At 42.8% G+C, this 13,390-nt stretch overlaps 1 protein-coding gene and 1 long non-coding RNA gene across 6 annotated transcripts in view; both read left to right on the forward strand.

Moving 5' to 3' along the window:
• The window catches only part of A2ML1 (alpha-2-macroglobulin like 1), a 50,761-nt gene continuing 37,662 nt past the window's right edge, over positions 292–13,390 (forward strand). For 3 of the 5 annotated variants that reach the window (XM_018048520.1, XM_018048519.1, XM_018048521.1), the window contains exons 1-10: positions 292–421; positions 1,531–1,717; positions 2,220–2,382; positions 3,114–3,166; positions 8,346–8,366; positions 9,100–9,259; positions 10,418–10,502; positions 11,191–11,317; positions 12,184–12,298; positions 13,079–13,188. In XM_018048520.1, the coding sequence (XP_017904009.1) occupies positions 357–421; positions 1,531–1,717; positions 2,220–2,382; positions 3,114–3,166; positions 8,346–8,366; positions 9,100–9,259; positions 10,418–10,502; positions 11,191–11,317; positions 12,184–12,298; positions 13,079–13,188 (1,086 nt within the window). In that variant the 5' untranslated portion in view covers positions 292–356. The remainder of the gene's footprint in view (positions 422–1,530; positions 1,718–2,219; positions 2,383–3,113; positions 3,167–8,345; positions 8,367–9,099; positions 9,260–10,417; positions 10,503–11,190; positions 11,318–12,183; positions 12,299–13,078; positions 13,189–13,390) is intronic. The other 2 variants (XM_013964218.2, XM_018048522.1) reach the window with 1 other exon arrangement.
• LOC108636062 lies at positions 3,173–6,231 on the forward strand. The gene is made up of 2 exons (XR_001918109.1): positions 3,173–5,278; positions 5,441–6,231. It is a non-coding gene; the product is annotated as an uncharacterized LOC108636062 (long non-coding RNA).

A 13,390-nucleotide genomic window follows, 5' to 3' on the forward strand; every position in this document is an offset into this window, starting at 1 on the left:
AGAGGAAAAAAAGAGATCAAATGTGAATGGGAATTTGGAAAGAAATCAGAAGGAAAGGGAAGGACCTCAAATGTGTTCTGAGAGGTTTACCGCTGTGAATACATCAGCCCTGGTTTCTCCCCTAAACAGGTTTTTGAGACTGGCTGAGCCAGTATGAATGTTTCAGGGAGAAATAAATTTTAAGAAGTGAATAGAAGCCCTACCCTGCTATACCACCTCTGCCTGAGGCCCCAAAAGGTGATTGGCTGTGGCATCCTCATTGCTCCACATCCTACCTGGGGGGTAGCATATATATATGCTACAGGGGGTGAGCCAACCTCTGGCTCCTGCTCCTGAGGACTCTGTCACCCACAAAGATGTGGGCTGAGCTCCTTCTAGGAATATTAGCCCTGTTGCCAGCCTCGGCAGGAAAAGTTCTCCCGTAAGTGCTTGGTGTGTCAGTGTTGATTTAGGGCAGGTGGCGTCTTCGTCCATCTTTCTAAGACATAACTATGGAGGGGCAGGAGATAACTGTTGGTTTATTTTAATGCCCTTTCATCTTTTTCTTTCTTTGGTTTTATTTCTCCTTTATCCAGAGAGAAAAGCTAAGTCGCCAAGAAGAAACTTTGAAAAATATGATAATATCGAAATATAGTAGCCTCCCACTGCCCTGATCTCTGTTGTTCTGGTTGTTCAGTTCTTGTTGCTCATTCTTTATGTCTGAAAAGTGAAAGTGTGAGTCACTCAGTCGTGTCCGACTCTTTGTGACCCCACGGACTGCAGCACTCCAGGCCTCCCTGTCCTTCACCATCTCCTGGAGCTTGCTCAAACTCATGTCCATTGAGTTGGTGACGCCATCCAACCATCTCATCCTCTCCTTCTCCTCTTGCCCTCAATCTTTCCCAACATCAGGGTCTTTTCCAATGAGCTGGCTCTTCGTATCAGGTGGCCAAAATATTGGAGCTTCGGCTTCAGCATCAGTCCTTCCAATGAATATTCTGGATTGATATCTTTTAGGATTGACTTCCTTTAGGATTGACTGGTTTGATCTGCTTGCAGATCGCAAATGGAACTCACTTCCTCCTTGGTACCCTGGGCCTAGGTTCTCCATGGTGGCCTATGGTGGGGGGGCAGGGGGAAGGGTGTGAGTATAAGGCTGATTTGTTATTTTTCTCCTTCTCCCTTGTAGAAAATAAGGGTCATAATGGCAGGTGCTTTGTCTCTTTAATTCTTTGCTACATGCTGAGTACTCAGGACAGGGGTTAATTAATTTTTCATTGAATAGATGAGTCATTACTGCCCTGAAATCCTTTTGCTTCTTTAGTAGAAGTGTAGTTCTGAGAGCTCAGATGGTAAAGAATCCATCTGCAATGCAGGAAACCTGCGTACGATCCCTGGGTTGGGAAGATCCCCTGGAGGAGGGCATGGCTACCCACTCCAGTATTCTTGCCTGGAGAATCCCATGGACAGAGGAGCCTGGTGGGCTACAGTCATGGGGTTGCAAAGAGCCAGGGAGACAATTAGTGACCAACACTTTTTCCCTTTCTTTAGTAGAAACTATCTGGTGGCATTGCCAGCCCACCTTAAGTTCCCCTCTACTCAGAGGGTTTGCTTGGATCTGAGTCCTGGGTACAGCAACGTAAAATTCACTGTTACTCTGGAGACCAATGGCAAGACTCACACATTGCTGCAACAGTTTGGACAAAAGACGAGACACTTACACTGCTCGTCCTTTTTGGTAAGTACAGGCTTAGCCCAACTCTCGTCTTCAGTTTTCCTATTTTCCCTGGATGCACTATAATTTGTCTTTAAGTATGTTTTTTGTTATCTTACTTTTTGCCATGGCTTCTAAACTCATCTCTCATCAACTTCAATTCCTGGCCATAACTTCAGATACTATTCTCTGGCAACTTTTTTTTCTTTCTGTATAAAAAAATTTTTTTTAATTATAGAAATGTATGATAACACATTTACAGGTGACTTGGAAAATACAGAACAAACTTACATAGAGTTCCACTAGATATTACAATTATTTTTTTAAGTAGATAAATTAAGATTTTTACATGGAATTTTAATATCAGACTTCCGGCGACTTTTTCTTGGCTCCAACCTTGCCAGCCCCATCAACTCATTCCTTTCCTTTTAATTTCTCTCTCGGGTTAAGACTAGTTGGTTCTGTCCTCCCCCACCCCACCCCCAGTCTCCTGTTCCTCTCCAGAGCTCTCCCCTGTCTTGGCCAGGTACCACTTCCTTCTGGTGGCACAGAAGAAGTAGCCACCGTCCGGGTGAGAGGAATTGGAAATAATGTCTACATTGAGGAGAAGAAAAAGGTTCTGATTCAGAGGCAGCAGAATGGCATCTTTATACAAACTGACAAACCTGTCTACAGCCCAGGGCAGGAAGGTAAGAGGCACAGAGGTGGGATGAGACAAAAGCCAGGGAGTATCTTCACACACGTTCGCAGAGGGACTTTGCGGATTGGTGGTAGCCCCATGGACCAAGGAAGAGGTGGAGGGATGGAGGAGGCCTGGAGGGATAAAGGGTTATAGGAGCTGAATGCAGGCGGCGCTGCACAAGCAAAGGAGTAGTGGGTGGAGCTGCTACTGTGTGTGTGTGTTTGTGTGTGTGTAAAAACAAAATACAGGGAATTCCCTGGCAGTCTAGTGGTTAAGACTCCGCATTCTCACTACCGTGGGTCCGGGTTCAATCCCTGGCTGGAGAACTAAGATCCTACAAGACCCAATGCATGGCCAAAAAATTCCAATAAGTAAATAAGTAAAACAAAATACAGATTTCTTCTGGAAAGGAATTTGGCAGGTTTAACTGGATCGCTGGGTCTCATAGCAAGCTGCCTGTGTAAGAATCAGAAAACATCAAGGGCATTTGGCCCAAGCCCTAGGATTTATATTTGCTCCCTCTTCCTTTGAAGCGGATTCCATCCTGGACTTTCAAAGTCAGGAGCCGTGACCGTTGGGGCATTAGCTGTCTCTCAGACTAGGTTTTATTTCAAAAGTAAAACCTGGTAGGATTTTGCTGACTCAGAAGTATGTATGAGGAAGCAAAAAGGTGGAAAAAAGAAAGATTCTGAGGTGAGGGGAAAATCCCTTTTGCTAATGACGCCCATTTCCTTCTAGTGCATTTCCGTATCGTCACCCTCACCAGCACCTTTGTTCCAGTGAACGACCAGGTAAGAGTTTCACTGGGAAGAAGGAACTGGCAAGGGAACGGGTGAGGGCAGACTGGAGAACCAGGGAGGAGAGACTCTTTCCAGGGGAGGAGGCCCTTTAGAAGCAGAACACTTGTGGGTTCTACAGTCAGGGAACTAGTCAAATCTCCCAGCCTCCATCTGCCTGAAAGCAGGCAGTGGCATCTCGCTCTCAGGTTTGACATCTGAAAGTATTAATTAGGTTAACATTCTTAAGAGACGGTTCCATTTGTCTCTGTTAAGAGCTTTTTTCATACGTCAAGACGTTCCCTCCAGGAGTGACACCTAGTGGCTCTGCAGTTCAAATACTAAGAAGGAATTCAGGAATACTTTTAACAAAAGGAAGAAATAAGGATCTTTTTCTTCTTCTTTCTTTTTACTACAAGGCAAGGTGATTTATAGCATAGACAATTTCCTTAAGGCAACGTTTTGTGCCAAAGGTAAAAATGCGGTAACATTTGGCGAATACTTAAATTTTCCTCGAACAACTGGATCACTAGAATCACAAGTCATATGACTTGATTTGCTCTGAATTTAGGGCTTGTGTCATTTCTACACGCGTTTGAAATACTGGGTTGGCCCAAAAGTTCGTTCGGATTTTACATACCATCTTACGAACTTTTGGCCCAACCCAATACCTCTCAGACACCCCCAGCTGCCTTCTTCCTCCTTCGGTCAGAGTCCATGTAGTCAAATGAAAAATTTAAAGATAGTCATGGAGAAAGCATTGCTTATATTTCCATCTCCATGTTCCCAGGCTGCTGTTTCCTTTCCTGATGTACAGGGAAGCTATAAGTTTATTGTTGATCAGTAGCCTTCTCCAACCACTACTTTCTTTCCTGATTTAGAATTGGTTTTTTAGTTTCTCCTTCCTATTGCTTGTATTCTTTCCTTATCACTTCGGTATAATATTAAGTTGTTGTTTAGTTGTTCAGTCATGTCCGACTCTTTGTGATCCCATGGACTGAAGCCCACCAGGCTCCTCTTTCCATGGGATTTTCTAGGCAAGAATACTGGAGTGGGTTGCCATTTCCTTCTCCAGGGGATCTTCCCAACACAAGGATGAATCCCAATATTCTGTTTGGCCCAGATTCTTTACCACTGAGCACCTTGGAAGCCTTGATTCTAGAGCTGGGATGAGGGTCAGTTCAGTTCAGTTGATTAGTTGTGTCTGACTCTTTGCAACCCCATGTATTGCAGCATGCCAGGCTTCTCTGTCCATTACCAACTAGACGAAGGAGTCAAAGTGTGGCCACAGTTAGAGTTATTTTATTTTATTTATTTTATTTTAGTTAGAGTTATTTTAGACTCTACTGCCCCCTGGATGTTGATCTCATTAGCTACCCCTCTTACATTGTCTTGCCTCTGTTCAAATTGTGCTGAATTACAAGTACTCTGATTTCCGTACTTCTGTGTTCTCTTTCTGTTGTCAAATTACTCTTTTCTCCACATACCATTTCTCTAGTCAGCCCCCACTCAAAGTTGCAACTTGGAGCCCTGAAAACCTGAAACACTGAATTTGGAACTCCAAATGAAACATTGCAATTAACTAAAAATGTTTTACTGAGAAATTGAGTGGTAGGACTTCCTTGGTGGTCCAGTGGCTAAGACTTCACAGTTCCAGTGCAGGGGGGCCCAGGTTCAATCGCTGGTCAGGGAACTAGATCCCACATGTGGCAACTAAGAGTTTGAATGCTGTAGTTAAAGATCCCACATGCTGTAGCTAAAGATTCCCACATACTGTAACTAAGACACGGTACAGCCAAATAACATTGAAAAAAAAAAAAAAAGAAGGGGAGTGACAAAAACTGTGAGTTTACAGAGTTCAATATTTCATCCTCAAACAACAAAAGTATACATGCTAGTAACTGATTGAATGTAGCTTTGTTGCTTACCTAGTTATTCAGAAACTTCAGGTAGCTTCCAGCGAAAATGCTACCTTTCTGGTTGAACACTTACTGGTGTCCAAAGCTGCTTCTTGACGCTTTAAAAAAATGATTTTGTTCTCGAAGGAACTGTTGTTTTCCCCCCTAGGATTTGCAGCAATGGCAGTAATCTCGGTGACACTTGCCTTCTTATCATGTATATAGCCAGGTTTGTGCATGTCCTATTTTTCCCTTTAGGAAGAAGGGTAGAATGTCCCCCCACCATATCCCCCAGCCCCAAATGTACCACTTGGGCATGTGGATTCTTTTGAGCTGAAGGCTGGGTTCATTGAGAAAAGAGCTATTACTGAGATAACTTTTTTCCTTCCAGTCTTATTGAGATGCAGTTGACGTACAGCAATGTATAAACTTAAGGTGTACAGCATAATGATTTGACTTATATACATCATGAAATAATGACCATAATAAGTCTAGTGAACATCTGTCATCTCATATGAGAACCTGCCTGCTATGCAAGAGTCACAGGTGTGATGCCTGGGTCAGGAAGATCCCTTGGAAAAGGAAGTGGCAACACACTCCAGTATTCCAGTATTTGCCTGGAAAATCCCATGGACAGAAAAGCCAGGCAGGCTTCAGTCCACAGGGTTGCGAAAGAGCTGGACATGACTTAGTGACTAAACAACACTCATCTTATATAGATACAACATTAAAGATGTAGAAGACAATGTTTTTTCCTTGCGATGAGTAATCCCATTTAAAAAATTTTGCGTGTGTTCCCCTTGCCTGAGGAGATATCTCCAATAAAATATTACCAAGACCGATGTCAAAGAGTTTACTGCTTATATTTTCTTCTAGAAGTTTTATGGTTTCAGTTCGATTGTTTAGTAACATATTGGTTAGACTCAATGTGTTTGTGGGGTTTTTTTTTTTTTTTGTAGTTGATTTTTAGTCTCATAGTGTTGTGGTTGAAAAAGATTCTTGATATGATTTCAGTTTTCTTAAATTTACTGACTCTCTTTGTATTCCATCATGTGTCTATCATGTCACAATATTCCATTTGCACTTGAAAAGAATGAATATTCTGCTTTGGGATGAAATATTCTATATTGTATAGAATGTTCATTTGGTCTAATAAATTGCCAAAGGCCATTGTTTACTTACTGCGTTTCTCTCTGAATGCCTCGTCCATTGATGTACATGGGGTGTTAAAGTCCCCCACTGTCGTTGTTACTGTTAATTTCTCCCTTTGTGTCTGTTAATGCTTGCTTTCTTTAGGTGCCTGAATCTTTTAAAAAGAATATCTTAAAGAAAATATCATTATAACACCTGAGGAAATTACAAAAATTATTTAATATCATCTATATAATACTAATTTCTAAGTTTTCCAACTAACACATTTTTTTTCCCCAAACTAATCTCTGATCTGCTGCTGCTGCTAAGTCGCTTCAGTCGTGTCCGACTCTTTGCGACCCCATAGACGGCAGCCCACCAGGCTCCCCCGTCCCTGGGATTCTCCAGGCAAGAACACTGGAGTGGGTTGCCATTTCCTTCTCCAATGCATTAAAGTGAAAAATGAAAGTAAAGTCGCTCAGTCGTGCCTGACTCTTAGCGACCCCATAGACTGCAGCCTACCAGGCTCCTTCGTCCATGGGATTTTCCAGGCAAGAGTACTGGAGTGGGGTGCCGTTGCCTTCTCCGATCAGATTCATGCATTATATTTGGTTGTTACATTTAAAAACGTTCTCATATTCTAAACTAATCCCCTTTATTTTCTTATTAGTTTGACTTTTTTGAGAGAGAGAGTGCGCAATGATGTCAGGCTAGATGACTTATAGAATGTTCCCATTATGGAATATGATATTTACTTTTGAGGAAGCCTAGGTGGCAGGGCTTCCCAGGTGGCGCTAGTGGTAGGAAAAAAACAAAAAAACAAAAAACCTGCCTGTCAATGTAGGAGGCAAAACAGACACAGGTTGTTCCCTGGGTTGGGAAGATCCCCTGGAGAAGGGAATGGCTAACCACTCCAGTATTCTTGCCTGGAGAATCCCATGGACAGAGGAGCCTGGCAGTCTATGGTCCATAGGGTCTCACAGAGTCGAATACAACTGAAGCAACTTAGCATAGCAGCGTAGTTGTCTTATGGAATATTCAATATTCTTGATTTGCCTGATTATTTCTCACTGTGTAATATAACTTGTTCTTTTATCTTCTGAAGGCAGCTCTGAAGTCTTAGGTTTAAACTAAACTTTTTGTAAAAATATTTGGTTAAAAAGATAGATAATGTTGGGAACCTCAAATATGTCTCTTCAGGAGGTACATAATGTCAGGTTGCCCCACTATTAATGATGGTGAGTTTGATTGCTTAGTTAGGGTGGATGGTGAGTTTGATTGCTTAGTTAGGGTGGATGGTGAGTTTGATTGCTTAGTTAGGGTGGATGGTGAGTTTGATTGCTTAGTTAGGGTGGATGGTGAGTTTGATTGCTTAGTTAGGGTGACGACAGACTAATTTCTCCAGTGGTAAGGTGTGTTCTTTTTTTTTAATTAACAAGTAATTTGGGCTGACACTTCGACACCTCGCACAAGGACTCCTTCTCCAATTAAACTTAGTGGTTTTCATGTCCATTTCCTTGAGGAAATGACACATGATCCTTTGATGGAGCTATTTCAAACATTTTTTAAAAATAAATTATTTTGCACTGCTTGAAAGTAAGATTCTTGCCCACTGGTGTTCAGAAAGTAGAGGAGGAGGCTAGGAGATAGTTGGCTCCCAAGAAGAGGTTCAAATATGAGAGAGTCTCCAGAGAATGAGATGGTGGATAGCATCACCATGATTTGATGGACATGAATTTGAGCAAACTCTGGGAGACAGTGAAGGACTAGGGAGCCTGATGTGCTGCAGTCCATGCGGTCACAAAGAGTCGGGCACAAGTTAGCAACTGAACAACCACCACCACCACCAGATACTAATACTTTCCTTTAGGACATGTATGGAAAAACTCAGTCACAGAGCACTGAAGGATGCTGAGGGTCAGAAGTTCCATTTCTTCAAAGTTTTTGGAGACTAGCAATCCCTTTAGGAAAGCTCTTCTTTCTGCTCTCCCAACCCATAAGGCTTTGCCTCGTTGTTACTCTTACCAAGGCACGAAAGAGCCATTTAGAAAGGAAGGGGTAGGTAACAGAGAAAGAGAGAGGCCTTTGTGAACTTTTTGCTTTCAGCAAGCCTACCCTTATTGCTAGCTCTGCTTTAACCCTTATTATCTGGTTTTCTTTTTCAGTACTCCATTGTGGAACTGCAGGTAAGTAGAAGTTTCCTTCTTTTTTGCTGTCCTCTGTGCAGAAGGTGGTTGATGCTAAGCCCCAAAACCAGCAACAATCGTGGGATCTTGGTCCAGACCCTGAGACTTTGCACTGGCCCCAAGCACCTGCGATTCCACCTAAGCTGTGCCTGTTCTCTTGCCTCTGCCCACCCCGCCCCTCAACCTCTGTAAATAAGGACAGCAACCTCTACAGTGATGAACGTCCCTATTCTGATTCCTGCAACTTCTTTCTCTGTGCTGTGTCAGTCCAGCAAAGCTTGGTTCTGTACCCCTCTTAGTCTTTGGGATGGCTAATATCACAGACACTCAGCCACTGAACATGACAAGGATACCTGTGAGAAGTGTTAAGAAAGAGGCAAGAATTCCCCACAATACCCTCTCCATTTTCCCATCAAATTAGCTCTCTTTCAGGTAGTCAGTCCTTCAGAGTTACCTGTCTTAAGGGATCAAGAATTAGCATTCTTTGTAAAGAATATCTTACATAAACAATGTTATCCTGGATAACATTCTGAAACTGGATAACATTTTAAAGAACCTAGTCTAACTATTTGAATCCACCGAGGGTTCTTTTCTTCCTGGATGCAGACCACAGGGGTTATGAACAGCAGGTGGGATTCTTTACCCACTTTTTGCTTCTTTACCTGCTTTCTGCAGTGCAGGGTGGGAATCAAAGAGGCAGGCATGTCATGAGATTTCTTTTTCTTGAGCACAGGATCCAAATAACAATAGGATTGCACAGTGGCTGAACGTGGTGCCCAAGCAAGGCATCGTAGACCTGTCCTTCCAGCTGGCACCAGAGGCAACGCTGGGTACCTACAGTGTGGCTGTGGCTGATGGCAAGACCTTTGGCACCTTCAGTGTGGAAGAATATGGTAGGTGGGAGAGTTAGTAGGTCAGAGTGTTGGACATGATCTTGTGTAAGAACCAGCAAAGGTCAAGTGAAACTTACTGTGGAACTAGGTCAAAGCTGGCAGAAGATTTTACTTCCAGTGGAGCCTCATCACCAATCCAATGGACATGAACTTGGGCAAACTCTGGGAGATGATGAGGGACAGGGAAGCCTGGCGTACTGCATTCCACGGGGCTGCAAAATGCCAAACACGACTTGGTGACTGAACAACAACAACAATATACGCTCATTGTAACACATTAGCATAAGCTAAGTGACACACCCACTAGCGCCATGACAGGTCCCAGGCTGGCCATCAGAGATAAGAAAGTGGGCTGTGAACCAGCCTGGAAATCTCCATCTCTTCCCCAAAATAGTTGGATTACTCTTCCTGCTCATTAGCCTATGAATTTTTGCTGTTGTTTAGTTGCTAAGTCATGTCCAACTATTTGGTGACCCCATGGACTATAGCCCTCCAGGCTCCTCTGTCGGTGGGATTTCCCAGATAAGAATACTGGAGTGGGTTGCCATTTCTTTCTCCAGGGGATCTTCCTGACCAAGGGATCAAACCAGCATCTCCTGCATTAGTAGGTGGATTCTTTACTGCTGAGCCACCAGGGAAGCCCAGCCTATGAAATTACCCAGCCCATACAAACTAACCATCCCATATTTTCACGCCTCTCCCCTTCTGAGATGGCTCACACTCTGTCTGTGGTATGTGTTTCTCTTTAAATAAATCTAATTCTTACTTTTTTTTTAAAGGGATTATTTATTCATTTTAGTGCTAAATCAGTAACTTTGGCAGGATTTTCCCTTAGTAATGCCCCATTAATTTAATTAGCCGGGCTTCCCAGGTGGCCCTAGTGGTAAAGAATCCTCCTACCAATACAGGAGTCCTGGGTTCCATCCCTGGATCAGGAAGATCTCCTGAAGTAGGAAATGGCACCCCACTCCAGTTTATTCTTGCCTGGAAAATTCCAAGGACAGAGAAGTCTACAGTCCACGGGGCTGCAAAAAGTTGAACGTGATTGAGCAATTTAATTAGATAATTATTATCACTGTTTTATACCCCTCTGTTCACTACCTGTGCAGTCAAACTTTCTTCCTCTTCATTTTCCATCTCTCTTTCTACCCTTTCCAGTGCTGCCTAAGTTTAAAGTGGAAGTGGTGGAACCCAAACAGTTATCAATGGCGGAAGACTCTTTCTTAGTGAAAGTTTGTAGTAGGTAAGAATAAAGCTCTGGATCCATTGAGGATGAAAGCTATGTTGAGAGATGTTGTGATCGAGTGTTATGAGGAGAGGATTGTGGAGGTAGTGGTTAAATTTTGTGATGTTTTATGTGGCTCAGAGTCACAATTTCTGCAAAAACACACTTTTAAAAAAATTGTTTTTTATGTGGACCATTTTTTAAAAAGTCTTTATTGACATTTGTTACAATATTGCTTCTACTTTATGTTTTGGTTTTTCGGCCATGAGGCATGTGGGATCTTAATTCCTGGACCAGGGGTTTAACCCGCATCCTCTGCATCGGAAGGCGAAGTCTTAACCACTGAACCACAAGGGAAATCCCAGGGACACATTATCTGCATTTTTGTGCTTACTTTCCTCTGCTTTCTCAGCTGGCATTATTGGTTTAGAATCTACTTTGTGCAGAGCACAGTATTGAACCCATGGGAAGAAGGAGTAAGGAAAAAGAAAGACACTGTTGTCCTTTGGGTGGTATTTATTGTGCGATGGCAATACTCTAAAGCTTTGAGTAGAGCAGAGATGTGAATGAGAGCCGGAGAAAGGTGGGACTGTCAGATCGCTTACAGAGATGGGCATGCGGAAGAAAGGAAAAGTGTTTAGGGGAGGAGGGCCTGGATCACAGGTGGATTTGCCCCTCTCTGATTCCTCATGTTTTTCTGGGTTAGGTACACCTATGGAAAGCCCATGCAAGGAGTAGCGCACGTATCAGTGTGTCAAAAGCCATATATTTACCGGTATCCAGATCCAGAACGGGAGCATTTACCTGACAGATGCAAGAAAGTCTCTGGACATGTGAGTAAAACAAGATGTAGAAAAGGAACCTTATTCTTATGTCCTAAAGAGTAAGTAAGCAAGCACCAATATAGAAAAGTGGTTAAAAACATTCAGAGTAGAAATAATTTCATGTGATTAGTATCTCATTTCTAAAAACACAGAAATCTTTTTATCCCTCCAAAGATAAAGCTCTTTTAGAATCTGCCTTGGGATCAAGAGATTAACCTAAACCCTTGGAAGATACAATTTTCCTGTTCTGAAGGTGGTTCTTTTCTCCTTCTCATATCTTGGAACTTCCAAGTCATGTATGGGTATATGCTTCATGTTATGGAATACTTTTTCTGTCTTAAAGATGGAGAAACTGGGAATTCCCTGGTTGTCCAGTGGTTAGAACTCCATGCTTTCATTGCCAAAGGCCCAGGTTCAATCTCTGTTTGGGGAACTAAGATCCCATAAGCCATGTGGCACACACACACAAAAAATTTGAGAAACTGAAGTATAGAGGTAAGAAATAATTTTCTTCTACAGGACATCATGAGTTAGAAGTATAGATTAGGGTCTTCCCTGGTGGTCCAGTGGTTAAGAATTTGCCTTCCAATGCAGAGTATGTGGGTTCAATCCCTGATCAGGGAACTAAAGATTCCACATGCTGCTCAGCAGCTAAGCCTGGAGCCGTAACTATTGAAACCCTGCACTACAACTAGAGAGCCCGTGTGCCCTAGAGCCTGTATAATCACAACAGATAGCCTGTGCGCTGCAATGAAAGATATCCTGTGTCACACCTAAGGCCAGAGCAGCCAAGTAAATAGATAAACTTAAAAAGAAGCAGAGATTAGGTTATTCACCCTCTTTCTTCCTCTCTCTCTCTCTGATTGCCTCACTAGATTGACAAAGCAGGATGCATCTCAACTTCTGTGGCCATGTCCATGTTCAACTTCACTGGGTATTATTACAGACAAGACATCAATATCATGGCTACTGTGGTGGAGGAAGGGACAGGTAAGTAGGATGTTCCTTGCTTCATTAAGAAAAGGGAAGGGAAAAGAGTTATCCAAGAGAGAGAACCTGTATAGTCAAAGCTATGGTTTTTCCAGTAGTCATGTATGGATGTGAGAGTTGGACCATAAAGAAGGCCGAGTGCCAAAGAACTGATGATTTCAAATGGTGATGCTGGAGAAGACTCTTGAGAGTCCCTTGGACTGCAAGGAGATGAAACCAGTCGATCCTATGGAAATCAACCTTGAATATTCATTGAAAGGACTGATGCTGAAGCTACAATACTTTTGCCACCTGATTCAAAGAACCAACTCATTGGAAAAGCCCCTGATGCTGGGAAAGATTGAGGGCAGGAGGAGAAGGGGGTTGACAGGATGAGATGGTTAGATGGCATCACTTACTCAGTGGACATGAGTTTGAGCAAACTCCCGGAGTTAGTGAAGGACAGGGAAGCTTGGCGTGCTGCAGTCTGTGGGGTCGCAAAGAGCTGGACATAATTTAGTGACTGAACAACAACTCGGACGACGCAAGACTCGCCTTCATCAGCGCTTAGAAGGGACTCTGTTCTAAGTTCACAGTCAATGGGAAATGTCAGATTTCATCTGCCATCCATTCCCTATTTCCCCAAAAGCTTGGGAAGGAGGAGTTAGTTTAGATCTTTGGTCAGAATGATAGTCATCTTCTCACTTCCTGCGGCATCATCCTTTCAGGCAGTCTTATGTTAAACATGAAAATGAGGATGTTAGGTATTTAGATCATCATACATCTGGTTTCCCTCTGCAGGAGTGGAGGCCAACACCACCCGGGATATATACATTTCTTCACAAATGGGATCCATGACCTTCGAAGACACCAATGACTATTATTACCCCAATTTCCCCTTCAGTGGAAAGGTATGTTGGAACTCATCTCTGCTCAGACAAAAAATGCTTAACCATCCTGTCAACTCCTTCCTGAACATATATTAACTTAGCATTTTTCTAAGTATTCTATATGTATTCTCTTTAATCTGTAAAACAATCCTGAGTTAGACATTATTATTGGCCCCATTTGACAGACAAAAAGGCTGAGACACAGAGAGGTTAGTGAAGTTCG

Source organism: Capra hircus, chromosome 5, assembly GCF_001704415.2.
Source record: "Capra hircus breed San Clemente chromosome 5, ASM170441v1, whole genome shotgun sequence".
Taxonomy (NCBI): Eukaryota; Metazoa; Chordata; class Mammalia; order Artiodactyla; family Bovidae; genus Capra; species Capra hircus.